At 44.9% G+C, this 27,628-nt stretch overlaps 1 protein-coding gene across 4 annotated transcripts; it reads right to left on the bottom strand.

The window, feature by feature from the left end:
- Positions 1-230: 230 nt before the first annotated feature.
- Positions 231-26,393, bottom strand: LOC110493184 (NFX1-type zinc finger-containing protein 1). 4 transcript variants are annotated; one of them, XM_036949885.1, is made up of 16 exons: positions 24,436-25,586; positions 22,999-23,092; positions 21,652-22,907; positions 19,546-19,832; positions 19,129-19,367; positions 17,264-17,389; positions 16,892-17,040; positions 16,531-16,674; positions 13,409-13,526; positions 12,761-12,990; positions 12,402-12,541; positions 11,547-11,847; positions 3,763-3,873; positions 3,555-3,650; positions 2,484-3,338; positions 231-2,318 (listed from the first exon to the last, which is right to left on the bottom strand). In XM_036949885.1, exons 2-16 carry the CDS (start codon positions 23,066-23,068, stop codon positions 741-743), a joined length of 5,700 nt encoding a protein of 1,899 aa, XP_036805780.1. In that variant the 5' UTR covers positions 23,069-23,092; positions 24,436-25,586; the 3' UTR covers positions 231-740. The 4 variants fall into 4 exon arrangements, with proteins under 4 accessions (XP_036805780.1, XP_036805778.1, XP_036805779.1 ...); XM_036949883.1 differs by lacking the exon at positions 24,436-25,586 and adding an exon at positions 26,097-26,393 and having other exon boundaries at positions 231-3,338; XM_036949884.1 differs by lacking the exon at positions 24,436-25,586 and adding an exon at positions 26,150-26,393 and having other exon boundaries at positions 231-3,338.
- Between the last annotated feature and the right edge of the window lie 1,235 nt (positions 26,394-27,628).

The following is a 27,628-nucleotide window of genomic DNA, read 5'->3' as shown; positions in this document are numbered from 1 at the left end:
ACAGTAGAAAGGATAATATGGGTTCCCCCAAAGTACATACAGTATCCAGCACTTTGTATCCTGAACACTTGGTTTGTGCACAAGTGTGTGAATATGACTTACTTTTACAGTGTTTTCTTTTCATGCCAGAGTTGTTTTTCAGCCCCTTTATCACATTATATGAACTGAGTCAGCTGAATGATTAATGTGTGAATGTGTGTGTTAGAAAATCATTTTGCAAACATACTGGATCATCTCAGATAATTGTATTACATTTGTGTAAAATGACAAAACGGCAAGTATCAAGTCAACTCTTTGTTAAATTAACAATACACTGCTGCCATCCATTGGTGTGACTAGAAAAAAACACTCAGTTGTCTAAAAATGTAAGCCCATCATCACACATAAAAATCCAGTCTAATCGTTTGCGTAATTCTTTATTGTACCGTGTATAATGATTTTTTTTTGATCAATCGTTCATTTTCAACTTTCATGATCACACAGATACAGTAGCAAAAAGTCACATGTAATTGCAGTATTGTACTCTGGGGTGACATTATTAAACCTCACCTCTGCGAAATAAAAATGAATATGTATTATACTTCGCGAAGCAGATTCATTTCATCACATTCAATTAATAATTGACTGAAATTTCAGAATTAAATATATCAATTAATACAGCTATGCTTTCTGGAGTACCAATTGTGATAACTGTCACATCAGTTATGACAAGTCACAATTAAACTGAAAACAATCTGGTTTTAATCATCAAGGTGCATCAGATCAAAGTTCAGTACATTATTGACTTCGGACTCTTGCGCCCCATCCATCTCTGAAGCCACTCTGTTGCCACTCACCAGAGCATGTCTTGCTCCACCAATCGTAGCGTTGCATTCTGGGCAATTGCTTTGCTCCATGGCCCGTCCACATTCTCCGATGGCGTAGATGTGATTGTTGGGACACTTGTACCAGTGTCCAACACTCAGGTTGATAGCTTTAACAATCATCATCCTTTCTTCATCAGTGATCTCCAGGCCAGTGCGTGGTAGCTTTTTATCCAGTTCTTTAAGTGCTTGCTTTACCAAGTCCTTGTCTTGCTGAGTGAATGGCTGCATTCTCTCCAGAACCTTCCTCATTGCTCTGACCTCAGCCTGAACGTGGACCCTACGGCCTGTTCCATTAGCCATCTTGCAGCGGGCGTTAAGCTCCGCCAAAAAGGAGAGCCTCTGTAGCTCGCTCTGCAGATCAGATGCCTGCTGCTCTGAGAACTTTTGGTGATGATCCATCAGCCACCTCAGGAACTCTGGAACCTTCTCGTCAAAGTAAAAGGTTTCTACGCTTGACATGTGTCCCCTACGAATCTTCAGCAGCTTGTTCAGTCTCTCAAGTAAGGCCATCTTGTTCTCAGTGATCCATAGTTTATTTGCTGTGAGGTCGGAGGCTCTCAGTGTATCTCTGATCTGTATATACTCCATAGGTAGGTACCTTAGCAAGTCCTCCTTGTCAATCCATTGCTGCTTAAGGACCACCTTCTGTGCCTCAATATCTGACTGTGTTCCATTAATCTTCTCCTTCACTTTTTCAATTTCCACCAGACTCCGGTTGACATGAGCCCCGTACCGGAGATTCCTGCGGATGGGTGTGCGACACTTGGGGCACTCCTTCAACTTTATTCCGGTAGCCTGCTGGTTCTCATCCATTCCCATGTATGTGTCCATGGACGTGGACTCAAACAAGTGTCCGCAGTCCTCTAGCTGAATGAAACAGGCCTCAACATCGTCCTCCGTACCAAAGAAGATCTCTGTTACCTCCTCGTGGTGGCAAGCACGGCACTTGTTGGGGCAAGGGTCTCCACACAGGCCGATGCATGGGTGCCCACAGTGCAAGGTTTTGGTACAGGGTTGGGTGCATGGTGGACGGTCACAAGGCTCATGGCAAAGCTTGCTGCAGCGCTGATGAGGGCACTTCCAGGCACAAGGCTCTATGCAGGGGGCACAGGGCTGGCCGCATGGCTTCATACAGACACTATGGATGCAGCGATTCTCACAGCGCATTTGACAGGGTGGGCATCCACGTGTACAGGGCTCCCGACACTTATGGGAGCAGACTAGGAGGCGATCACATTGGTGGAAACAGCCCATGTGGAAGCGGCCCTGGTGGCACCTCTGGCAGGAACCAGGACAGGGGTGGCCACACTTCAACATCTGTGTGCAATGTGTCCTGCATTCTGGCTGTATGGTAGAGCTCTTATAATGACAGGGATCTTCTTGCTTGTGTCCACATTTGAGCTCCAATGTGACCATCACCATGCAGGTGGTGGTGCAGGACTCCCCACACACCAAGGCACATGGGTGGCCACACTTCAGCATCTGTGTGCAATGTGTCCTGCATTCTGGCTGTATGGTAGAGCTCTTATAATGACAGGGATCAACTTGCTTGTGTCCACATTTGAGCTCCAATGTGACCATCACCATGCAGGTGGTGGTGCAGGACTCCCCACACACCAAGGCACATGGATGCCCACACATGAGCTTCTGCTGACAGGGCTCCTGGCACACAAACTTCTCCGGAGCCTGGTGACAGGGCACCATCTGCTTGTGCTGGCACTGTGGTACAATCTTTTCTACCTGCTTAAGGCAGTCAGTAGGGCACTCCTGGTAGCATTGACGTTGGCATCGATGCCCCAGCTCACAAAGGACCTTCTGGCACTTTTTGTTGCATGTGTACTTTTTGTGCTCTTGGTCGTACGGGTGGCAGGCACTGGAGCACACGTGACCACAGTTCAAGCGGAACTCGCAGGGCAGGTTGCAGCCTCCCTCGGGAGCTTGTTTGAAGTCGTCTCCGCAGGACACTTTAATGTGTCGCTCAGGGTGGTTCTGGCAGCACAAAGTCATTGCAGGGCCCACTTGGTCCTTCTCTCGCAGCATGTGCAGGATGTTGCTCCAGAGCTTGACCTTTCCCAACATGTCCATGTTTCCAATGCAGTAGAAGCCCTTCTTAGCCCTTGACAGGGCTACACAGACACGGTTGGGGATGTTCAAGAAACCCACCTTCCCCTGTTTGTTACTTCGAACCAGGGACAGCAGGACAATATCATTCTCCTCCCCTTGATATTTGTCAACAACATGAACTTTGACCCCATTGAACTCTTTGGCTGGCATGAGGTTGCGCAGACAGTGGAGTTGCCCTGTGTAAGTGGTGAGGATGGTGATCTGGAACGGCTGGTAGTCCTGTAACAAGAGGTAGCGACACAGCGCTACCACGAAGAGGGCCTCGTGGCGGTTCTGGTGACTTTTTCCATCCTTGATCTCCTCTTCATGATAATTATGCTCCACAAAGAACATGTTTGAGTGAAGCCCCTGCAAGACAACGGGGGGTTGAATATAATGTATATTGGACGGCAACTAACTTCTAAAGCCTACACATATGGATGGTTTATCATGCTTTATTAATGGTACATTGAATTGACCACATGGGGAAATTCATTGATAAGCATCTTCAAATGTACTCCTGCTAGGAGGGAAACTACCAGGTCAAAAATCTGTGTGCATTCATTTATGTATGCATTTATTTACCTTAACATTCTCAAAGTCCATCACTGAGGGGTGGTTCTCCAGCTCAGAGTAGATGTGAGGGACTATGAGACGGGCAATGTCTGGCCTCATGCGATGCTGTGTAGGATAGACCCAGAGTGAGAGGATTGGTCAATGGTGAATGAAGAACAAGGGCAATTGGTTTATCTGGTTTGTCTATATAAACTTCTCTACAGATTCCCACACATACCTGGTAGTTAAGTCTGACATACGGAAAGTCCATCTTGATCAGCCTCTCAAACATGGACACTTCAAGATTGAAGTTCTTGGCCAGGTCAAACACTGTTGCACTGGGCCGGAGCTAGGGGGACAATGGAGGTTGCAAGCTACATAAGTACCCCTGAACCTCAAGAGAGGATGGCATGGACCACCTTATTTCAACAGTTTTAGACAATATAAACAGACAATAGAGTTGAGGAGATCACTGTTTTTAATATGCTGCTCAGTAAACCTGAAACATTTGCAGAAATGTTGATTTTAATGTGCATTGTCCCTGTCAAATAAATGTAATAAAGTAAAGAGTATGAAAATATACACTGAGTATACCAAGCTTTAGGAACACCTTCCTATTATTGAGTTGCGCGCCCCCCCACCCCATTTTTCCCTCAGAAGAAGCCTCAATTCATCGGGGCATGGACTCTAAAAGGTTTCGAAAGCATTCCACAAGGATGCAGGCCCGTGTTGGCTCCAATGCTTCCCACAGTTGTGTCAATTTGGCTGGATGTCCTTTGGGTGGTGGACCATTTTTGATACACACGGGAAACTGTTGAGCATAAAAAAACAGCAGCGTTGCAGTTCTTGACACAAACTGGTCCGCCTAGCACCTACTACCATACCCCATTCAAAGGCACTTAAATCTTTCGTCTTGCCCATTCACACTCTGAATGGCACACATACACAAACCATGTCTCAATTGTCTCAAGGATTAAAAATCCTTCTTTAACCTGTCTCCTACCCTTCATTTACACTGATTGTGGATTTAACAAGTGATAAGGGATCATAGCTTCAACCTGGATTCACCAGGTCAGTCTGTCATGTTTTGTACACTCATTGTATATGCAAATAAACTCTGAGAATTTTTTAAAAATATTTTTTATTTTTAGGGGTACGTTTCACCCTTTTTTCTCACCAATTTCGTGATATCTAATTGGTAGTTACAGTCTTGTCCCATCGCAGTAACTCCAGTATGGACTCGGGAGAGATGTAGGTCGAGAGCCATGCGTCCTCCAAAACATGACCCCGCCTCATGGGTCTCCCACCCCTGAGTCAATACTTTGTAGAAGCACCTTTGACAGCAATTACAGCTGTCTTTCTGGGTAAATCTCTAGCTTAAATGTCATGTATTGTCATGTTGTGTCTTGTTCCTGTTCTTTCTCTTCACCCTGTCTTCCTCTGCTGGTCGTATTAGGTTACCTTTTCTTACCCTCCTTCCCCCAGCTGTTCCTTGTCTCCTCTAACTACCTCGTTCACCCCTTTTCCCACCTGTTCCCTTTTTCCCTCTGATTAGGTCTCTATATCTCTCTCTGTTCCTGTTTCTGTCTTTGTCGGATTCTCGTTTGTGTTTCTCATGCCTGAACCAGACTATCGTCGTGTTTGCTGCAACCTTGTCCTGTCCTGTCGGAATCTGCCTGTTCATCTAACCTTGTCCTGTCCTGTCGGAATCTGCCTGTCCATCTGAGCCTACGTGTGTTTCGTCATTAAAGAAACTCTGTTTTGTTAATTCGCTTTTGGGTCCTCATTCACGCACCTGACAGAAGAATCCGACCAAGAATGGACCCAGCGACTTCGGATCCTCTCCACTCAGCCGTCGAGATCCAGGGAGCGATGCTAGGCAGACACGAGCAGGAATTGTCTGCTGCTCGACATGCCGTTGAGACCCTGGCCACCCAAGTCTCCAACCTCACAGAACAGGTTCACCATCTCCGCCTCGATCCACCGGCCACTTCCAGGGCTTTCGAATCTCCGGAGCCCAGAATCAATAACCCGCCGTGTTACTCTGGGGAGCCCACTGAATGCCGCTCGTTCCTCACCCAGTGTGATATTGTGTTTTCTCTCCAGCCCAACACTTACTCCAGGAGCACTGCTCGTATCGCCTACGTCATATCTCTCCTTACTGGACGGGCTCGTGAGTGGGGCACGGCAATCTGGGAGGCAAGGGCTGAGTGTACTAACCAGTATCAGGACTTTAAGGAGGAGATGATACGGGTTTTTGATCGATCTGTTTTTGGGGAGGAGGCTTCCAGGGTCCTGTCTTCCCTATGTCAAGGTAATCGATCCATAACAGACTACTCTATTGAGTTTCGCACTCTTGCTGCCTCCAGTGACTGGAACGAGCCGGCTTTGCTCGCTCGTTTTCTGGAGGGTCTCCGCGCAGAGGTAAAGGATGAGATTCTCTCCCGGGAGGTTCCTTCCAGTGTGGATTCCTTGATTGAACTCGCTATTCGCATAGAGCGACGGGTTGATCTTCGTCACCGAGCTCGTGGAAAGGAGCTCGCGTTCTCCGTTGCCCCCCTCTCCGCATCACTACCATCTTCCTCTGCCGGCTCGGGTGCTGAGCCTATGCAGCTGGGAGGTATCCGCATCTCGACTAAAGAGAGGGAACGGAGAATCACCAACCGCCTCTGTCTCTATTGCGGTTCCGCTGGTCATTTTGTCACTTCATGTCCAGTAAAAGCCAGAGCTCATCAGTAAGCGGAGGGCTACTGGTGAGCGCTACTACTCCTGTCTCTCCTTCAAGATCCTGCACTACCTTGTCGGTCCATCTACGCTGGACCGGTTCGTCAGCTTCCTGCAGTGCCTTGATAGACTCTGGGGCGGAGGGCTGTTTTATGGACGAGACCTGGGCTCGGGAACATGACATTCCTCTCAGACAGTTAAGGGAGCCCACGGCCTTGTTCGCCTTGGATGGTAGTCCTCTCCCCAGGATTCAGCGTGAGACGCTACCTTTAACCCTCACTGTCTCTGGTAATCATAGCGAAACCATTTCTTTTTTAAATTTTCGTTCACCTTTTACACCTGTTGTTTTGGGCCATCCCTGGCTAGTTTGTCATAATCCTTCTATTAATTGGTCTAGTAATTCTATCCTCTCCTGGAACGTCTCTTGTCATGTGAAATGTTTAATGTCTGCTATCCCTCCTGTTTCCTCTGTCTCTTCTTCCTTTCGGCCTCGCTAACGCTCCAGCTGTCTTTCAGGCATTAGTCAATGACGTCCTGAGAGACATGCTGAACATCTTTGTTTTCGTTTACCTTGACGATATCCTGATTTTTTCACCGTCACTCCAGATTCATGTTCAGCACGTTCGACGTGTCCTCCAGCGCCTTTTAGAGAATTGTCTTTTTGTGAAGGCTGAGAAGTGCACGTTTCATGCCTCCTCCGTCACATTTCTCGGTTCTGTTATTTCCGCTGAAGGCATTAAGATGGATCCCGCTAAGGTCCAAGCTGTCATTGATTGGCCCGTCCCTAAGTCACGCGTCAAGCTGCAGCGCTTTCTCGGCTTCGCGAACTTCTATCGTCGTTTCATCCGTAATTTCGGTCAGGTGGCAGCTCCTCTCACAGCCCTTACTTCTGTCAAGACGTGCTTTAAGTGGTCCGTTTCCGCCCAGGGAGCTTTTGATCTCCTCAAGAATCGTTTTACATCCGCACCTATCCTTGTTACACCTGACGTCTCTAGACAGTTCGTTGTCGAGGTTGACGCGTCAGAGGTGGGCGTGGGAGCCATTCTTTCTCAGCGCTCCCTCTCTGACGACAAGGTCCACCCTTGCGCGTATTTTTCTCATCGCCTGTCGCCGTCGGAACGTAACTATGATGTGGGAAACCGCGAACTGCTCGCCATCCGCTTAGCCCTAGGCGAATGGCGACAGTGGTTGGAGGGGGCGACCGTTCCTTTTGTCGTTTGGACTGACCATAGGAACCTTGAGTACATCCGTTCTGCCAAACGACTTAATGCGCGTCAGGCTCATTGGGCGCTGTTTTTCGCTCGTTTCGAGTTCGTGATTTCTTATCGTCCGGGCTCTAAGAACACCAAGCCTGATGCTTTATCTCGTCTCTTCAGTTCTTCAGTAGCCTCCACTGACCCCGAGGGGATTCTCCCTGAGGGGCGTGTTGTCGGGTTGACTGTCTGGGGAATTGAGAGGCAGGTAAAGCAAGCACTCACTCACACTCCGTCGCCGCGCGCTTGTCCTAGGAACCTTCTTTTCGTTCCCGTTCCTACTCGTCTGGCCGTTCTTCAGTGGGCTCACTCTGCCAAGTTAGCCGGCCACCCTGGCGTTCGGGGTACGCTTGCTTCCATTCGCCAGCGTTTTTGGTGGCCCACCCGGGAGCATGACACGCGTCGTTTCGTGGCTGCTTGTTCGGTCTGCGCGCAGACTAAGTCCGGTAACTCCCCTCCTGCCGGCCGTCTCAGGCCGCTTCCCATTCCCTCTCGACCGTGGTCTCACATCGCCTTAGATTTTATCACCGGACTGCCTTCGTCAGCGGGGAAGACTGTTATTCTTACGGTTGTCGATAGGTTCTCTAAGGCGGCTCATTTTATTCCCCTTGCTAAGCTCCCTTCTGATAAAAAAACGGCACAAATCATCATCGAGAATGTTTTCAGAATTCATGGCATTCCGTCAGACGTCGTTTCGGACAGGGGTCCGCAATTCACGTCTCAATTTTGGAGGGAGTTTTGCCGTTTGATTGGGGCTTCCGTCAGTCTCTCTTCCGGCTTTCACCCCCAGTCTAACGGTCAAGCAGAACGGGCCAATCAGACTATTGGTCGCATCTTACGCAGTCTTTCTTTTCGTAACCCTGCGTCTTGGTCAGAACAGCTCCCCTGGGCAGAATACGCCCACAACTCGCTTCCTTCGTCTGCGACCGGGCTATCTCCTTTTCAGAGTAGCCTCGGGTACCAGCCTCCGCTGTTCTCGTCTCAGTTCGCCGAGTCCAGCGTCCCCTCCGCTCAGGCTTTTGTCCAACGTTGCGAGCGCACCTGGAAGAGGGTCAGGTCTGCACTTTGCCGTTATAGGGGGCAGACTGTGAGAGCCGCTAATAAGCGTAGAACTAAGAGTCCTAGATATTGTCGCGGTCAGAGAGTTTGGCTCTCCACTCAGAACCTTCCCCTTAAGACAGCTTCTCGCAAGTTGACCCCGCGGTTCATTGGTCCGTTCCGTATTTCTCAGATCATTAATCCTGTCGCAGTGCGACTTCTTCTTCCGCGATATCTTCGTCGCGTCCACCCGGTCTTCCATGTCTCCTGTGTTAAGCCCGTTCTTCGCGCCCCCGCTCGTCTCCCCCCCCCCCCCCCATCCTTGTCGAGGGCGCACCTATCTACAGGGTCCGTAAGATTTTGGACATGCGTCCTCGGGGCCGTGGTCATCAGTACCTAGTGGATTGGGAGGGGTACGGTCCTGAGGAAAGGAGTTGGGTTCCCTCTCGGGACGTGCTGGACCGTTCGCTGATCGATGATTTCCTCCGTTGCCGCCAGGTTTCCTCCTCGAGTGCGCCAGGAGGCGCTCGGTGAGTGGGGGGGTACTGTCATGTATTGTCATGTTGTGTCTTGTTCCTGTTCTTTCTCTTCACCCTGTCTCCCTCTGCTGGTCGTATTAGGTTACCTTTTCTTACCCTCCTTCCCCCAGCTGTTCCTTGTCTCCTCTAACTACCTCGTTCACCCCTTTTCCCACCTGTTCCCTTTTTCCCTCTGATTAGGTCTCTATATCTCTCTCTGTTCCTGTTTCTGTCTTTGTCGGATTCTCGTTTGTGTTTCTCATGCCTGAACCAGACTATCGTCGTGTTTGCTGCAACCTTGTCCTGTCCTGTCGGAATCTGCCTGTTCATCTAACCTTGTCCTGTCCTGTCGGAATCTGCCTGTCCATCTGAGCCTACGTGTGTTTCGTCATTAAAGAAACTCTGTTTTGTTAATTCGCTTTTGGGTCCTCATTCACGCACCTGACATTAAAGCTTTCCACACCTGGATAATGTAACATTTGCCCAATTATTATTTTTAAAATTCTTCAAGCTCTGTCCAATTAGTTGTTGATCATTGCTAGACAAAAAAAAATAATAATTTGCCATAGATTTTCAAGCAGATTTAAGTCAACTGTAATTTGGCCACTCAGGAACATTCACGGTCTTCGTGGTAAGCAACTCCAGTGTCGATTTGGCCTTGTGTTGATGGTAGTGACTGCCTATTACTGCTTATCACTTAATAACCATAATTTATTCACATTACTTTACTCAAATATTTCAGTTGCTTATATTTTATTTGATGACTTTATTATTTTATTCCAAGTCATCATCACATCTCTATTGAGCTGCTGCCTATGCTGTCTGACAAAATCACTATTCTGGAGTTCTTCAAAGTAAATAAGGCATACTTTTATGTATTTTCAGGTAGAGATACGCTACTTCTCCAAAAGTATGTGGACACCCCTTCAAATTAGTGGATTCAGCTATATCATCCAAACCCATTGCTAACAGGTGTATAAAATCAAGCACACAGCCATGCAATCTCCATAGACAAACATTGGCAGGAGAATGACCTTACTGAAGACCTCAGTGACTTTCAACATGGCACCGTCATAGGATGCCACCTTTCCAACAAGTCAGTTGGTCAAATCTCTGCCCTGCTAGAGCTGCCCCGTCAACTGTACGTGCTGTTATTGTGAAGTGGAAACGTCTAGGAGCAATAACGGCTCAGCCGAGAAATGGTAGGCCACACAAGCTCACAGAACAGGACCGGGACAAGAACATTTCGTCAGAAGCTTCATAAAATTAGTTTCCATTGCCAAGCAGCCACACACAAGCCTAAGATCACCATGCGCAATGCAAAGCATCAGCTGGAGTGGTGTAAAGCTCGCCGGAAAGCCTTCCCAGAAGAATGGAGGCTGTTATACAGTAGCAGCAAAGAGGGGACCAACTCCACATTAATGTCCATGACTTTGGAATGAGATGTTCGACAAGCAGGTGTCCACATACTTTTGGCCATTTAGTGTACCTCGCATAGCAACAGCTGCTCTCTATATACTGTCACGATTGCGCATTCTTGTCTATTCCGTAGCAGACGTAAAATAAACGCAGAATGGATAAGTAGATGCACAATGAACTATGGTCACTGTAGTTAATTTCCACGTTTTATGTGAATACTATGTAAAATATTGGCCTGTTGGAAACTACAACTTCCTACTGGATCTGATTTATCTCTGTGCAAGGTGCACATTGAGTTCACAGAAAAATATATGAACTAAACGGAATTCAAATAATTGAACTAATGTTGATCAATTAGTTGTTTAAACAAATAAAATTGTTCAGCACTACCCATCTACCAATAGGTACTTTTCTTTACGAGGCATTGGAAAACCTCCCTGATCTTCGTGGTTGAATCTGTGTTTGAAATTCACTGCTCGACTGAGGGATCTTACAGATCATTGTATGTGTGGGTTACAGAGATGAGGTACTCATTCAAAAATCATGTTACACACTATGAGTCCATGCAACTTATGTGACTTGTTAAGCAAATTATTACTCCTGAACTTATTTAGGCTTGCCATAACAAAGGGGTTGAATACGTAATTCCACTTTGACATGATGGGGTATATTGTGTAGGCCAGTGACACAAGATGTATATTTAATCCATTTTATATTCAGGCTGTAACACAACAAAATATGGAGTCAAGGAGTGTGAATACTTACTGACAACACTGTATTCACTCAGAGCTAAAAGGAGTTAAGTCAAGTTATTTAAGACCTTATAGCTGGGTGTGCTGGATGAACTCGTAGTTTAGCTCCAAGCAGAGTTGGATGTTGATTGCATTTAAATCCCAGCCAATTAAGAAATGAAAATGACCATGGACTTTCAATTTTAAAAAAGCCCAGTTTACATTAGGAACTTGAAAAATGTTCAAGCACGATGTCCAGTTGAATTCCTGGATTTACTGGAATAACAGTGAAATCTTTAAGAGGGAGTTGACCAAGCCTGACCAATGAGTGCCCTGTACCTGTTGGTGGTCTCCAATGAGGATGAGATGCTGGCAAGCCTGGCTCAGAGTGGTGATAGTGTGGGCCTCCAGTACCTCCGCCGCCTCTTCCACGATCACCAGGCGAGGACTCACTTCCTGCAAAGCTTTGCGGCATCTAGCAGCCCCCGTAGTCGTCATGCCGATGACCTTGGCATCCTTCAGGACACATAAGTCCTCGCGGAGACGAATCTCAGCCAGACGCTCGGCTGCGTCCTGATAGTCCTGCTCCGCCTGCTGGGCTCGCGTACGCAGCTCTGTCCGGTAACGCCTCACCCATAACCTGCAGACACAGAGCAGCAGTAGATTACGTCATTGAGTAGCATTTCACTGCAAGACCACTTATATAGTAGAAATAAGTATGTCATAAGAATGATATAAAACCCATAGAACAAGGTGTGTTTACCAGACATAATCATACAGCACAATCAAAATCAGAATATCTGAGATTCGTAATAATGCATTGAGCAGAGTCCTTTATTACTTGTGTGATTGACCCAAACGTTACATTTTTGGGTTTAATCCAAGATAGCTTTTTGGCCGGCACACAACTGAGCCTTGCACTAGTCTTTTCCCCAGTCAGATCAAGCCAAGTGCACACCTGTGTGGTCTGTGTGGCCATGATGACTTTGCATTCACAAGCTAAGCACAGTTACATTGCCACAGTGACAGAACGTTTTATAGAGCAAAATCTTGCCTTTGAGGTGAGGGGATCAGTGCATACATTTTCTCTGTAATTAGTTGACATAATTATGCTCAATGGGAATAAACGCTCTAGCAGAATGCTGTTGCCTAGGGGATGAGGGGGGGGGGGGGGGGGGGGGGGGGGGGTATTACCGGTACAGTCTCCATCTGTCTGGCAGACTGAGAGTCCACACATCCAGAATGGTGTCCTCCTCATCCTCACTCACGGCTGAGCTCCTGCCCAGCTCCCTCCTAATATGATGTTTCATCTTCCTCTTCTGTACCCGCTGCATCTGCACACATACAGAGAGACAAGCAGGCTTTTCAAATAACGTTGACAACACTTTAACTCAGCACCTGTCTTTCTACAATACTCCTAAGCTCAATACTTTAAAGCAGGAGGTTGTCAATTTGAAATCCATAAGCAACTCAATTGGTTTATGATTCACACGATTTATGATGCAACGTCTTTTGGTTATATTGTTGGCTCAAGGTTAATTATTGGTTCTCACCTCCCAGCCTTCTTCACTCTGCTCTGCCTGTATCTCGATGTTCTCCAGGTTCATGGCCAGCATCAGTTCCGCCATGTCTCTGACTATCTCCTCCGTCTTTCTAAGATCTTCATCCCGACCATGATGCGTGTTTGAGGCTTCTACAAAGCGTTCCGCCTGGATCAGGTCTGCCTCCTCCGCTATCTCGATCAGGTCGTCCTCTTCCTCTTCACCTTCGTCCATTTCCACATCTATCATAAAATAGAGAGATGAAAATGGGTGAGGAGTGAGGACCAGAGTTTCTAACTTCCTAGTAGTTCTCTCAACATGAAAATGAGCACTGAACTCTCCCCCCCCCCCCCCCCCCCCCCCCCATATAGTTTCAGTTAGGATCAAAGGGAGTTTTAAATTAAACAAAAAGAGTTCAAAGAGACTAAATAAAATCAAATAAAATCTATCAAAATGTATTGGTCGCCTACACAGATTTGTAGATGTTATCGCAGGAGCAGCGAAATGCTTGTGTTAATAGCTACATGAAAAACATATTCACAAGCAAGGTTGACAAATACAATCCCACAAAGAGAAGCATTTCTCTGCACCTGTTCCGTTTATTATCTGTGTGATCATGTTGTCTTGTCTACGCTCTGTGGTACTGCAGTGGCTTCTCACCTGCATTGCAATTTTGAGGATGTGGCGTCCTCTGCTGGAAGACAGTGAAGCCTAATCCCAGCCACTCCATAACAAGAGACGGCTTCTTCCCACCATAGCTCTCAAAGCCATCCAATGCCTGAGAATTACATATTAATAATAAGTATTGTCTCCTCTATGGCCAATGACAGATTATCACAGTTCAACATCGTTTCATAAAGCTTTTCTGGGAATGCCAGACCTACTTTTTGAATCTCATGCCTTTTAGAGGCAGTTGGGTTTAGCGTACTCATATTAGTTGTCCTATCCGACGATAACATCAAATCAAATTGTATTTGTCACATGCTCAGAATACAACAAGTGTAGACCTTACCGTGAAATGCTTACTTACAAGCCCTTAAACAACAATGCAGTTAAGAAAAATAATAGTTAAGAACAAATATTTACTAAATAGGAACAGAGAGGTTTCAAAATAAGAGGCACTTCCTGATTTCCTCAGGTTTTTGCCTGCAATATCAGTTCTGTTATACTCACAGACAATATTTTTACAGTTTTGGAAACTTTAGTGTTTTCTATCCTAATCTGACAATTATATGCATATTCTAGTTTTTGGGGCTGAGAAATAGGCCGTTTCAAATGGGTACGTTTTTTAGCCAAAAATTAAAATACTGCCCCCTACACGCAAAAGGTTAATGATGAGCTTTGAGGGCACTATGGTGTTGAACGCTGAGCTGTAGTCAATGAACAGCATTCTCCCTTAGGTGTTCTTTTTGTCCAGGTGAGAAAGGGAAGTGTTGAGTGCAATAGAGATTGTGTCATCTGTGGATCTGTTGGGGCGGTATGCAAATTGGAGTGGGTCTAGGGTTTCTGGGATGATGTTGTTAATGTGAGCCATAACCAGCCTTTCAAAGCACTTCATGGCTACAGACGTGAGTGCTACGGGTCAGTAGTCATTTACATGCTGAAGACACCGCCGGTGTCGCATGCGAGAGCATTGCAAAATAAAAGTACACATACATGTTTTTCAATCGTTGCACCCATACTGTTCGCACATGTCTTTGTAGCCAGGTGCTAAAATAGAAGTTGGTTCTATTTGTGACACTTGATGCGCTGCAAGTCCCGCTTCTCCCATCTCCTCATTGGTTTTTAGGAGCATATACCCGCATGGGTGAATGAAAGATGAACTGAGGCCCACACTCCAGTCCAGTTGGTGGTAGTAATGCACCTTAACGTTGGTTGCCAACCGCCATATGAAGTCCAAAGAAGAAGCCTGAAGGAGGGAATACTAGAAACAAACTAATTTTACCCTTTTATCTGAGGATTAATTGTTGGAGTAGAGGACCTTGTGCATTCCAGGTAAAATAACAACCCAATGTTTATATCACAGGACAAATTAGCTAGCAACAGCAAGCTAGCTAGCTAAAGTGCCATAAATGTTTAATGCTTTTCGACCTGTCCCCAAATTAATATACAGTGGGGCAAAAAAGTATTTAGTCATCCACCAATTATGCAAGTTCTCCCACTTAAAAAGATGAGAGAGGCATGTAATTTTCATCATAGGTACACTTCAACTATGACAGACAAAATGAGAAAAGAAAATCCAGAAAATCACATTGTAGGATTTATAATGAATTTATTTGCAAATTATGGTGGAAAATAAGTATTTGGTCAATAACACAAGTTTATCTCAATACTTTGTCATATACCCTTTGTTGGCAATGACAGAGGTCAAACGTTTTCTGTAAGTCTTCACAAGGTTTTCACACACTGTTGCTGGTATTTTGGTCCATTCTTCCATGCAGATCTCCTCTAGAGCAGTGATGTTTTTGGGCTGTTGCTGGGCAACACGGACTTTCAACTCCCTCCAAAGATTTTCTATGGGGTTGAGATCTGGAGACTGGCTAGGCCACTCCAGGACCTTGAAATGCTTCTTACGAAGCCACTCCTTCGTTGCCCGGGCGGTGTGTTTGGGATTATTGTCATGCTGAAAGACCCAGCCCCGATTCATCTTCAATGCCCTTGCTGATGGAAGGAGGTTTTCACTCAAAATCTCACGATACATGACCCCATTCATTCTTTCCTTTACACGGATCAGTCGTCCTGGTCCCTTTGCAGAAAAACAGCCCCAAAGCATTCTTTGTCCTCCAAACACGACGAGTTGAGTTTTTACCAAAAAGTTATATTTTGGTTTCATCTGACCATATGACATTCTCCGGATCTTCTTCTGGATCATCCAAATGCTCTCTAGCAAACTTCAGACGGGCCTGGACATGTACTGGCTTAAGCAGGGGGACACGTCTGGCACTGCAGGATTTGAGTCCCTGGCGGCATAGTGTGTTACTGATGGTAGGCTTTGTTACTTTGTTCCCAGCTCTCTGCAGGTCATTCACTAGGTCCCCCCGTGTGGTTCTGGGATTTTTGCTCACCGTTCTTGTGATCATTTTGACCCCACGGGGTGAGATCTTGCGTGGAGCCCCAGATCGAGGGAGATTATCAGTGGTCTTGTATGTCTTCCATTTCCTAATAATTGCTCCCACAGTTGATTTCTTCAAACCAAGCTGCTTACCTATTGCAGATTCAGTCTTCCAAGCTTGGTGCAGGTCTACAATTTTGTTTCTGGTGTCCTTTGACGGCTCTTTGGTCTTGGCCATAGTGGAGTTTGGAGTGTGACTGTTTGAGGTTGTGGACAGGTGTCTTTTATACTGATAACAAGTTCAAACAGGTGCCATTAATACAGGTAACGAGTGGAGGACAGAGGGGCCTCTTAAAGAAGAAGTTACAGATCTGTGAGAGCCAGAAATCTTGCTTGTTTGTAGGTGATCAACTACTAATTTTCCACCATAATTTGCAAATAAATTCATTAAAAATCCTACAATGTGATTTTCTGGAATTTTTCTTCTCATTTTGTCCGTCATAGTTGAAGTGTACCTATAATGAAAATTACAGGCCTCCCTCATCTTGTTAAGTGGGAGAACTTGCACAATTGGTGGCTGACTAAATACTTTTTTGCCCCACTGTAGCTGGTTCAAAGTTCGTTCTGATATTTCAACCTGCGTGTCCTGATCGCATCAGCCTGATAGTTGTAATTATAAAGGTCGGACAGAAGCTAAGCTTTATATTTTACAGTGCTATCAAAGACTCACTGGCTGTAGCGTCAGGCTATCCCAGTGTTTCTCTGAGATGAACTTTTGGAGGTACTGCTCCCTTAGGACGCCCCGAAGACTGCACTCCAGCTGCACAGACTGAGTCTGGATCTTAGTCTCTTCTGTCCGCAATGCATCATAGATCTGAGGGGAAACAATATTCTGAACATCACTATGTGATATTATTTCGCTGATTGACTTTTCCCGAAAGATAGCCAACCTGACTGTTACATTCCTGACAAAAATGATATCTGAGCTACATTCACTTCAATAGCTACATTTACAATTTACATTTCAAGACTATTTCTAAAATGTTCACATATAGGTCAGTGTAACTTTCAGGTTTCAAGTTGGGCCTCACCTCACTGTTGGCACTCCGAAGATGTTGCGGTAGGTTGCGGCGGAAGTAATGGGAGCTCTTCAGCTCTCTCAAGGTGAAACGCTTCAGGACCTCACTGTTGCTTTGCCCACCCACTCTCACAATACCGTCTGGTAGAAACTTGTGGATGCCTATGGTACACATTGTTTAACAAATTAAAAAAGGTGCTCATACATACAACAACAAAAGTGCCCTTCAGAATTATCTTTGGTCAAACACAAAATTATGGTATGCAGCATCTGAGATTCTTCAAGTATGGCTTGAGGTGGAAAATAACTTCATTTGAGACGCAAAAGTAGAGTGAGATGTGTGCATTGCATCCATAGTGCAATGTTGAGAAAAAAGGAGACCTACCTTCTAGGAACTGGTCCAGAGCGTGGTTGGTGTAACAAACCACCAGCATGGGGGAGGTGAAACCTCTCCCCATCTCCTGATTGGTAAGCAGAGCCTGGGCGATCTTTAGTCCTGTGTAGGTCTTCCCTGGGATTATGAGTAAGGAAAGAAAACAAATGTCTAAAAGTGTTACACTCCTGCAGAGCTGTTGCACTAAAGACGACGTTACAAGAAGCAACGTGTCACAATTTCTCAGCTTTTGGCCTGGAACATTTTTATGTGTATACAGTACCAGTCAAAAGTTTGGCCACACGTGCTCATTCAAGGGTTTTTATTTATTTTGACTCTTTTCTACATTGTAGAATAATAATAGTAGCAAAAGACCAATTCCATATTATAACAAAAACAACTCAAATAAGCAAAGAGAAGTGAGAGTCCATCAATACTTTAAGCCACGAAGGTCAGTCAATGCGGAACATTTCATAGAACTTTGAAAGTTTCTTCAAGTGCAGTCGTAAAAACCATCAAGTGCTATGATGAAACTGGCTCTCATGAGGACCAGCCACAGGAAAGGAAGACCCAGAGTTACCTCTGCTGCAGACGAGAAGTGTATTAGTTACCAGCCTCAGAATCTGCAGCCCAAATAAATGCTTCAGAGTTCAAATAACAGACACATCTCAACATCAACTGTTCAGAGGAGACTGCGTGAGTCAGGCATTCATGGTTGAATTGCTGCAAAGAAACCACTACTAAAGGACAACAATAAAAAGAAACTTGCTTGGGCCAAGATACATGAGCAATGGACATTAGACCGGTGGAAATCTGTGCTTTGGTCTGATAAGTAAAATTTGATATTTCTGGTTCCAACCGCCATGTAAGACACAGAGTAGGTGGACAGTTGATCTCTACATGTGTGGTTTCCACTGTGGTGCTTGCAGGAAGAGGTATAATGGTGTGGGGGTGCTTTTCTGGTGACACAGTCTGTGATATATTTAGAATGCAAGGCACACTTAACCAACATGGCTACCACAGCATTCTGCAGCAATACGCCATCCCATCTGGTTTGCGCTTGGTCGGACTTGTTTTTCAATGGGACTATGACTCAACACACCTCCAGGCTGTGTAAGGGCTATTTGACCAAGAAGGAGGGTGATGGAGTGCTGCATCAGATGACCTGGTCTACACAATCACCTAACCTCAACCTAATTGAGATGGTTTGGGATGAGTTAGACCGCAGAGTGAAGGAAAAGCAGCCAACAAGTGCTCAGCATATGTGGGAACTCCTTGAAGACTGCTGGAAAAGCATTCCACATGAAACTGGTTGAGAGAATGCCAAGAGTGTGCAACACTGTCCAGGAAAAGGGTGGCTACTTTGAAGAATCTAAAATATAAAACATAAGGCCTCCTGGGAGGGCTTGGTCGGTAGGGATGTCCTTGTCTCATTGCGCACCAGCGACTCCTGTGGCGGGCCAGGCGCAGTGCGCGCTAACCAAGGTTGCCAGGTGCACGGTGTAGCCTCCGACACATTGGTGTTAAGAAGCAGTGCAGCTGGTTGGGTTGTGTATCGGAGGACGCATGACATTCAACCTTCGTCTCTCCCGAGCCCGTACGGGAGTTGTAGCGATGAGACAAGATAGTAGCTACTACAACAATTGGATACCACGAAAAAATATAAAACATATTTTGATTTAACACTTTTTTGTTATGATATGTGTTATTTCATAGTTTTGATGTCTTCCCTATTATTCTACAATGTTGAAAATAGTTGTTAAAAAATAAAGAAAAGCCCTTGAATGAGTAGGTGTGTCCAAACTTTTGACCGGTACTGTACATTTACATAAACATGATCTTTTCAATATGTATGACTTATTAAAAATGTATCCCACCTGTGCCTGGGGGTCCCTGGATGATAGCCAGCTCCTTGGTGAGTGCGATCTGAAGGGCTCTCATCTGAGACTCGTCCAACCCCAACTGCTCCATGGGGGGCCAGGCTTCAGGATCCAGGGTGTGAAAGCTCTTGATACTGCTCTTAAACTCAGGCGCCGCAATAGCAGACAGGTCATACGTATCTGCCCTGAGCAGGTAGGCAGGAGGTTCGACGTCTGAGCTGCATTCCACTATATACCTGTAATTTACATGTCGTCCTAAATCATAAATGTCATTCTTCATCACAAGAATTGACATGTGGTGAACATAATTTCTGTCAAATTCATCTAGTATCTTTATCTCATAGCATCAACAACGCTGGTGCATTCACAAGCTAATTGTTGAAATTAAGAACGCCAGACAGACAGTACACCGACCTCTGAAAGGGCAGATCCTCTACCTCCAGCTCCTGCAGCCCTTCGAGGACGTAGCGGTAGGCCTCAAAGTAGGCTGTGGTCTCCACCATGAGGAAGGATTGGTGGGCCTCCACTCCGGCCAGGGCTCGCCTGCTCTCCCCTAAGAAACTGAGCTGGACAAAGCCCTTCTCTAGCTCCTTGGGGTCCCGGTCCGACACAGTAGCAAACAGGAAGGTGTCAAAGTTGTCACAGGACATGCAGAGCAGGGAGCCGTATATCAGCCGCTTGGAGTTTTGCCAGCGGACAAACTGTGCGGTACAGAGAAGAACATGAGCATATATTTGAATACACTCTTCATACAGTGCTTTGCGAGAGTATTCGCCCCTCTTGAACTTTGCAACCTTTTGCCACATTTCAGGCTTCAAACATAAAGATATAAAACTGTATTTTTTTGTGAAGAATCAACAACAAGTGGGACACAATCATGAAGTGGAACGACATTTATTGGATATTTCAAACTTTTTTAACAAATCAAAAACTGAAAAATTGTCCGGCAAAATTATTCAGCCCCTTTACTTTCATTGCAGCAAACTCTCTCCAGAAGTTCAGTGAGGATCTCTGAATGATCCAATGTTGACCTAAATGACTAATGATGATAAATACAATCCACCTGTGTGTAATCAAGTCTCCGTATAAATGCACCTGCACTGTGATAGTCTCAGAGGTCAGTTAAAAGCGCAGAGAGCATCATGAAGAACAAGGAACACACCAGGCAGGTCCGAGATACTGTTGTGAAGAAGTTTAAAGCCGGATTTGGATACAAAAAGATTTCCCAAGCTTTAAACATCCCAAGGAGCACTGTGCAAGCGATAATATTGAAATGGAAGGAGTATCAGACCACTGCAAATCTACCAAGACCTGGCTGTCCCTCTAAACGTTCAGCTCAAACAAGGAGAAGACTGATCAGAGATGCAGCCAAGAGGCCCATGATCACTCTGGATGAGCTGCAGAGATCTACAGCTGAGGTGGGAGACTCTGTCCATAGGACAACAATCCGTCGTATATTGCACAAATCTGGCCTTTATGGAAGAGTGGCAAGAAGAAAGCCATTAAAGATATCCATAAAAAGTGTTGTTTAAAGTTTGCCACAAGCCACCTGGGAGACACACCAAACATGTGGAAGAAGGTGCTCTGGTCAGATGAAACCAAAATTGAACTTTTTGGCAACAATGCAAAACGTTATGTTTGGCGTAAAAGCAACACAGCTGAACACACCATCCCCACTGTCAAACATGGTGGTGGCAGCATCATGGTTTGGGCCTGCTTTTCTTCAGCAGGGACAGGGAAGATGGTTAAAATTGATGGGAAGATGGATGGAGCCAAATACAGGACCATTCTGGACGAAAACCTGATGGAGTCTGCAAAAGACCTGAGACTGGGACGGAGATTTGTCTTCCAACAAGACAATGATCCAAAACATATAGCAAAATCTACAATGGAATGGTTCAAAAATAAACATATCCAGGTGTTAGAATGGCCAAGTCAAAGTCCAGACCTGAATCCAATCGAGAATCTGTGGAAAGAACTGAAAACTGCTGTTCACAGATGCTCTCCATCCAACCTCACTGAGCTCGAGCTGTTTTGCAAGGAGGAATGGGAAAAAATTATCTCGAATCTCTCGAAATTTCTCTCGATGTGCAAAACTGATAGAGACATACCCCAAGCGACTTACAGCTGTAATCACAGCAAAAGGTGGCGCTACAAAGTATTAACTTAAGGGGGCTGAATAATTTTGCACGCCCAATTTTTCAGTTTTTGATTTGTTAAAAAAGTTTGAAATATCCAATAAATGTCGTTCCACTTCATGATTGTGTCCCACTTGTTGTTGATTCTTCACAAAAAAATACAGTTTTATATCTTTATGTTTGAAGCCTGAAATGTGGCAAAAGGTCGCAAAGTTCAAGGGGGCCGAATACTTTCGCAAGGCACTGTATATGGAAAAACATTGTATGTATTAATGTAATTTCAAAGAGTATTGTATAATCTCACTATTTTAAGTTATATAACTACACAATGTTGGTAAGTTATCATTTTTCTATTCAATTACTCTTAATCAAACTCACTGACCTTAAGAGGATGGGGGTCAAACTGGACCTTATAGGCCAAACCAGACGGGGTGCACAATGGTACCACCAGTCGAGTGTCAAAGTACACTCTGATATCATCAAAGCGGCACTTTCTCAAAGGGATGTCTTTATTGCCCAGGTCTTGCTGGCTCTGAATCAGCTGCTGGATGCCCTCTCGAAGAGGCCTCACAAAGTCCTCTCGCATGAGCCGGAAGTGCGTGTCCAGGTAGAGCAGTCCGCTGGCGTAGCGTTGGGAGATGAGGTTGGGCCTGAGGTAGGATCTCTGGTCCTGGTGGAACTCTTTGGGGGTGGGGTAGATGGGCAGGGTCCTGAAGTCGGCCTCCCCAGGTGGGGCGTCTTCCTGGGCGGTTATGAAGGAGTAGTTATCAGACCTCAGGGTGCCCTCCCTGGCTCTCTCCTGGAGGTGCTCGACCAGGACCTGGATCCTATCCAGGTTCTCCTTCGTCTGCTCCAGGACGTCCACCCCCACGGCTCGCAGGCTGTTGATGACTGGTCTGAAGAGGGCCACTATCATGGACACGCCCTTTATAGAGCTAGCTGGGAAGATGCTGAGCACCTTGGAAAGAAGGGTCATGATGTTGTCCAAGTGCTGGGGGTATTGTTCCCGGCGAGTGTGGTCAAACTCGGATCCCATTCCCATCACATAATGGGGCAGGATGGTTCGGAGGAATCCGGAATCCTTGATTAAGCCAGTCAAGCACTGTACGGTTTGGCGGTCGGTTTTGGACAAGAAGGCCTTGCATAATACTTGGCAGAGAAGCTGAACGAGGTCCTGTCGCATCTCTCTCTCGTCGAGGAGAGCTTCCAGTCCATCGCTCGAGGCCAGAGTGATGGCTACCTCTGAAGGGTCTTTCCCTGATAGCTTCTCCAAGGTTTTGTACTCAATTGGATGAACCTGAGGGGTGCCACCGCCTATAGATCTTCCTCTCCCTCCCCCTCTACCTCTACCACCCCTTCCTCTACCACCCCCTCTCTCTCCTCCTCTGCCTCTCCCTCCCCCTCTATTTTCTCTGCCTCCCACTATCTCCCTTCCTCCTCCTCCCGCTCTACCACCCTTACACCTGGCATCCTCCCCTGCTCTTCCTCTTCCCTTCCCTGCTCTGTCATCTCGCTCTCTCCTATCCTCCCTCGGGTTCCCCCCATTAACCCCTCTCATCTCTTCCCTGGCCCCCCTACCTCTTCCCCCTCTCCCTTGGTTAGCTATCCCTTCCTCTTCTTTCTGACCAGCCTCAGCACCTGAGGCAAACAACAGGGAAATCTATATCAATCTAAAGAAGGAAATGCCAATTGTGTTTTGCCTGTCCAAAATAAAAATAAATCTCCTTACCTCTTCTGTGATCGACATGGTTGGCTCCTCCTCTACCTCTCCGTTGCCCCCCTCTGTTTGGGGGATCCATTCAGGATGACTTACTATTGGTCTTCTAAGACAAGTAATGAAACCCAACACAATTTGAATGTTTATAACAAATGGAATTTACAATTTCTAAAAATAGATTCCAAAACAGAGGCAAACTTGATATTTATGCATGATTATTTTATGTTGTGGTGGATGACGTGTTCCATCTAAAGGATACAGCAAGAGATTACATTGAAATGGCATAGGTTTCATTTCGACAGAAATTACATCACTTGGATACAGTCAGTGAATACACGATACAATGTAACAGTATGTTATCAAACTAAATCTGTATACCTTCGAAACCAAATTACTTCACCCTCAAAATGGCAGCATGGACTGTCTTTTTATGACAGTTATGCAATGATGCAAATAGTGAATCCTTTGCTAATTTTGAAATTAAAACCATTTTTTGCCAAGTGTGTAAACCAAGTGACTGTGATATTACATACAATTTTGTGTACTGAAGAAAAATATAAATGCAACTTGTAAAGTGTTGGTCCCCATGTTTCATGAGCGGAAAAAAATGATGCCAGAAATGTTCCATACCTACAAAAAGCTTATTTCCCTAAAATGTTGTGCACAAATTTGTTTACATCCTTGTTAGTGAGCATTTCTCCTTTGCCAAGATAAACCATCCACCTGACAGGTGTGGCATATCAAGAAGATGATTTAGTAGCATGATCATTACACAGGTGCAACTTGTGGCGGACAATAAAAGGCCATTCTAAAATGTGCAGTTTTGTCACATAACACAATGCCACAGATGTCTCAAGTTGAGGACCCGTGCAATAGGCATGCTGACTGCCAGAATTTCCACTGGTGCTATCGTCAAAGAATTTAATGTTAATTTCTCTACCATACACCGTCTCCAACGTCGTTTTAGAGAATTTGGCAGTATGTCCAACTGGCTTCACAACCACAGACCACATGTAACCTCTCCAGTCCAGGACCTCCACATCTGGCTTCTTCACCTGCGGGATCGTCTGAGACCAGACTACCGGACAGCGGATGAAACCGAGGAATATTTCTGTCTGTAATAAAGTACTTTTGTGGGGAAAAACTCATTCTGATTGGGTTAGCCTGACTCCCATGTGGGTGGGCCTATCCCTACCAGGCTCACCCATGGGTGCGCCCCTCCCCAGTCATGTGAAATCCATAGATCAGGGCCTCATGCATTTATTTCAATTGACTGATTTCCTTATATGAACTGTAACTCAGTAAAACCTGACATTGTTGAATGTTGCGTTTATATTTTTATTCAATATATTTACTTGTTATTTACTAGAGCCGAAAGTGTGGTCGTCTGATACATTTTCTATTCTAGAGCATTCGATAAAACAAAGCGATATAAAATTAAAAACATACCTTGTTATGAACTTGTGATTGTTTTTGTGATTCCTGTCCCAATATTCAGACTACATTAAACGTTTTAATATTGTCCTTGTCTGGTTGACAGTAATGATCAGTTTGTTTAGTCCTTCTCTGCGGGTCAGTGTTGGTGAATTCACCTATGTGAAGCTAGCCACAATAAGGATAAACCACAATAGTGGAATTTGCAGTTCGCCTTCAAAATAAAAGTCCCCCATTGAAAGTGAATCAAACGGATTCAAATAGTGGAATCATGCCATATTTGGAGTAAATAATGCTTAACAAGTTCATAATGTTGTTAAATAAATCCAACAAGAGACAATAATTTGTTAATTTGACACAACAAAAAATGTGCAGTTGAAATCACACTGTCGATGTATTAGACTTTAGAATGGCATTGGGGCCATACTTATAAGCACTGTCTGTACAGCCTAACCTATGGATGTTGAAACCATGTAATGGGGTATCAGACTACTCAGTGACACTCACACAACACAACTGTGTAGAGTTTACACAAATATTAGCATCTTAGCAGGACTTTGACTGTGGGAAATCACCTTTCCAGTCAGTCTATTGTATGTATTGGACATTCATATTATTATTATTATTATATATGTATTTTTAAACAATTTTAGGCACAATGCAACCAGACATGTTGATACAGTACAATGCCATTATTATCATCAAGGATGACTCAAAAAAGTTAAGACGTATTTCCATTATGGTCCTCATGAAAATACATGAAAAGAAAACCTAAACAAGATTATAACATGAAAACAAAATACATCTCATCAATAGGGAGGAAACCGTACAAGAAATAAAATACATTACCAAGTAACGTTCATTGAAATAATTATACTTTCTTTAAGCCTGTGCAGTATTAAGCATTTTGCCCATAAACCATTACTTAAGGTTTACTGTATCTTCAAACTCTCTAGCGTAGGGATGGATTTTATATGGTTTGGTACACCATCCCATTCATCTGCACCAGTGTTAAGGAGAAAGCACTTTACTGCCATGCTCCTATAGCGCAGCGGTCTGATACTAGCTCTGGTGTGATGGCTATCAAATGAAATGTTATTTCTCACACGCGCCGAATACAACAGGTGTTACAGTGAAATGCTTACAAGACCTTAACCAACAATGCAGTTTTAATAAAAATAAGTGTTAAGTAAAAAACAAAGTTTAAAAAAAAGTCAAATAAAAGTATCAAACCATATACAGGGGGTACCGGTACAGAGTCAATGTGCGGGGGCACCGGTTAGTCGAGGTAATTTAAGTAATATATACATACATCTTATGGCTTGGGGGTAGAAGCTGTTTTAGAAGCCTCTTGGACCGAGACTTGCTCTTATTGCAGGAGGTCAAAGGGCTGTGAGACTAACCAGTGTGAAATGGCTAGTTAGTTTGCGATGCATGCTAGTAGTGTTTCAGTCGGTGACGTCACTCGATCTGAGAACTTGAAGTAGTTGTTTCAAATATGACATGATTCCGCTATTTGTATCCGTTGGAAACACTTTCAATTCGGATCTTTTATTTTGAAGGCAACACGCAAATTCTGTTATTGTGGCAAAATAATCCTTATTGTGGCCAGCTTCACATAGGTGAGGCGGCAGAAGGGGCGATAACGTAACGTCGGGCAAAAATGTACTACTTACCAGACGCTTTTATCCAGAGCGAGTTACAGTAGTGATTGCATACATTTGAATACCTTTTTCGTTCAGCGGTCGTGCAGCAGCAAGCCAAATTGGTGGTGTGATGTCGAAACTAAACGTAATCTAGCTTCAAATCAAAGAGCCAATAAGATTCTCACATAAAAATAGTTGGCAACACTGATTCCATGAGGCGCTCTTCAAATGGGCCCTGGCCGTTTCCTGTTAGTTTCGTTTTCCAAATGATATGCTGCGTTCCAGTGGGAAGTCGGAAATGTTCGACATCCGAGTATTCGAAAAAACGGGGAACTCTGGAAAAAACGATCACACAACAAGAACGATCACACAACTTGGTATTCCAATTCGGGATTCAGGCCTCTTTCTAGAGGTCTGAATTTCCGACCTGAAAATCACTGAAGTCATGAATTGACCTCGTATTTTTCGGAGTTCCCAGTTGTTTTGAATGCGGCAATATACAGTAGGCGTGTGCCGAACTCGTCGTATCCGTTTTATCACACTTGAAACTCGCAATAGGATTTACTAGTGATATAAAAACTCAGTAGTGCGCTTTAAATGCCAATAAAGTATATACCACAAATATAACAATGAGACAAATATTTCCTGTATAAATGTGAAGCATCTGCTTAGCGGTTCCGCTCATTACCAGGAGGGCTTCCTGTTGGCGCAGCGGTCTAAGGCACTGCATCTCAGTGCTAGAGGCGTCACTACAGACACCCTGGTTCAAATCCAGGCTGTATCACAACTGTCTGTGGTTGGGAGTCCCATCATTCTAAATAATAATTTGTTCTTAACTGACTTGCCTTTTTAAATAAAGGTTCAATTAAAAATAATAATAATAATTGTAAATATGATGGTGAGAGGAATCCCAGACCGGTAGATGGAATGAGATGGATTTTAGAGGACATTCTGCAAATGTTCTCATTGATGAAATATTTGATGTCAATACAGTTTTCTGTTCCCAAAACTATAATCTGCTACGAACAGAGTGAATTAAGTTTTGTAGACTGTATCCTTTGGTGTTGTTTAGGAACAAACGGACAACTTGAGTTTTAGCACAGCCGCACTTCACTGCGTAGTCGTTCCCTAACAGAAATATGCAAATGCATGCTACAAGGAGCAAGCAGGGTCCCGCTAGCTAGCTCGTTCTTGGCTCTGCACCCCTCCCTGCTTGTTCTGCCCTATGACTCATTTGTTCCCATGGTTAACGGCAGGCTGTGGTCTGTCATGGGTTAGTTATAAACATTTGCTATACGTCAAGTACGCACAGGGTTGCCATGTTCAAGGTTTTCCCGAAGTTTTGTAGACTGTATCCTTTGGTGTTGTTTAGGAACAAACGGACAACTTGAGTTTTAGCACAGCCGCACTTCACTGCGTAGTCGTTCCCTAACAGAAATATGCAAATGCATGCTACAAGGAGCAAGCAGGGTCCCGCTAGCTAGCTCGTTCTTGGCTCTGCACCCCTCCCTGCTTGTTCTGCCCTATGACTCATTTGTTCCCATGGTTAACGGCAGGCTGTG

Source organism: Oncorhynchus mykiss, chromosome 17 (assembly GCF_013265735.2).
Source record: "Oncorhynchus mykiss isolate Arlee chromosome 17, USDA_OmykA_1.1, whole genome shotgun sequence".
Lineage (NCBI taxonomy): Eukaryota > Metazoa > Chordata > Actinopteri > Salmoniformes > Salmonidae > Oncorhynchus > Oncorhynchus mykiss.
Note: the sequence above shows the minus strand (reverse complement) of the source record. Positions and strands in the feature narration are given on the sequence as shown.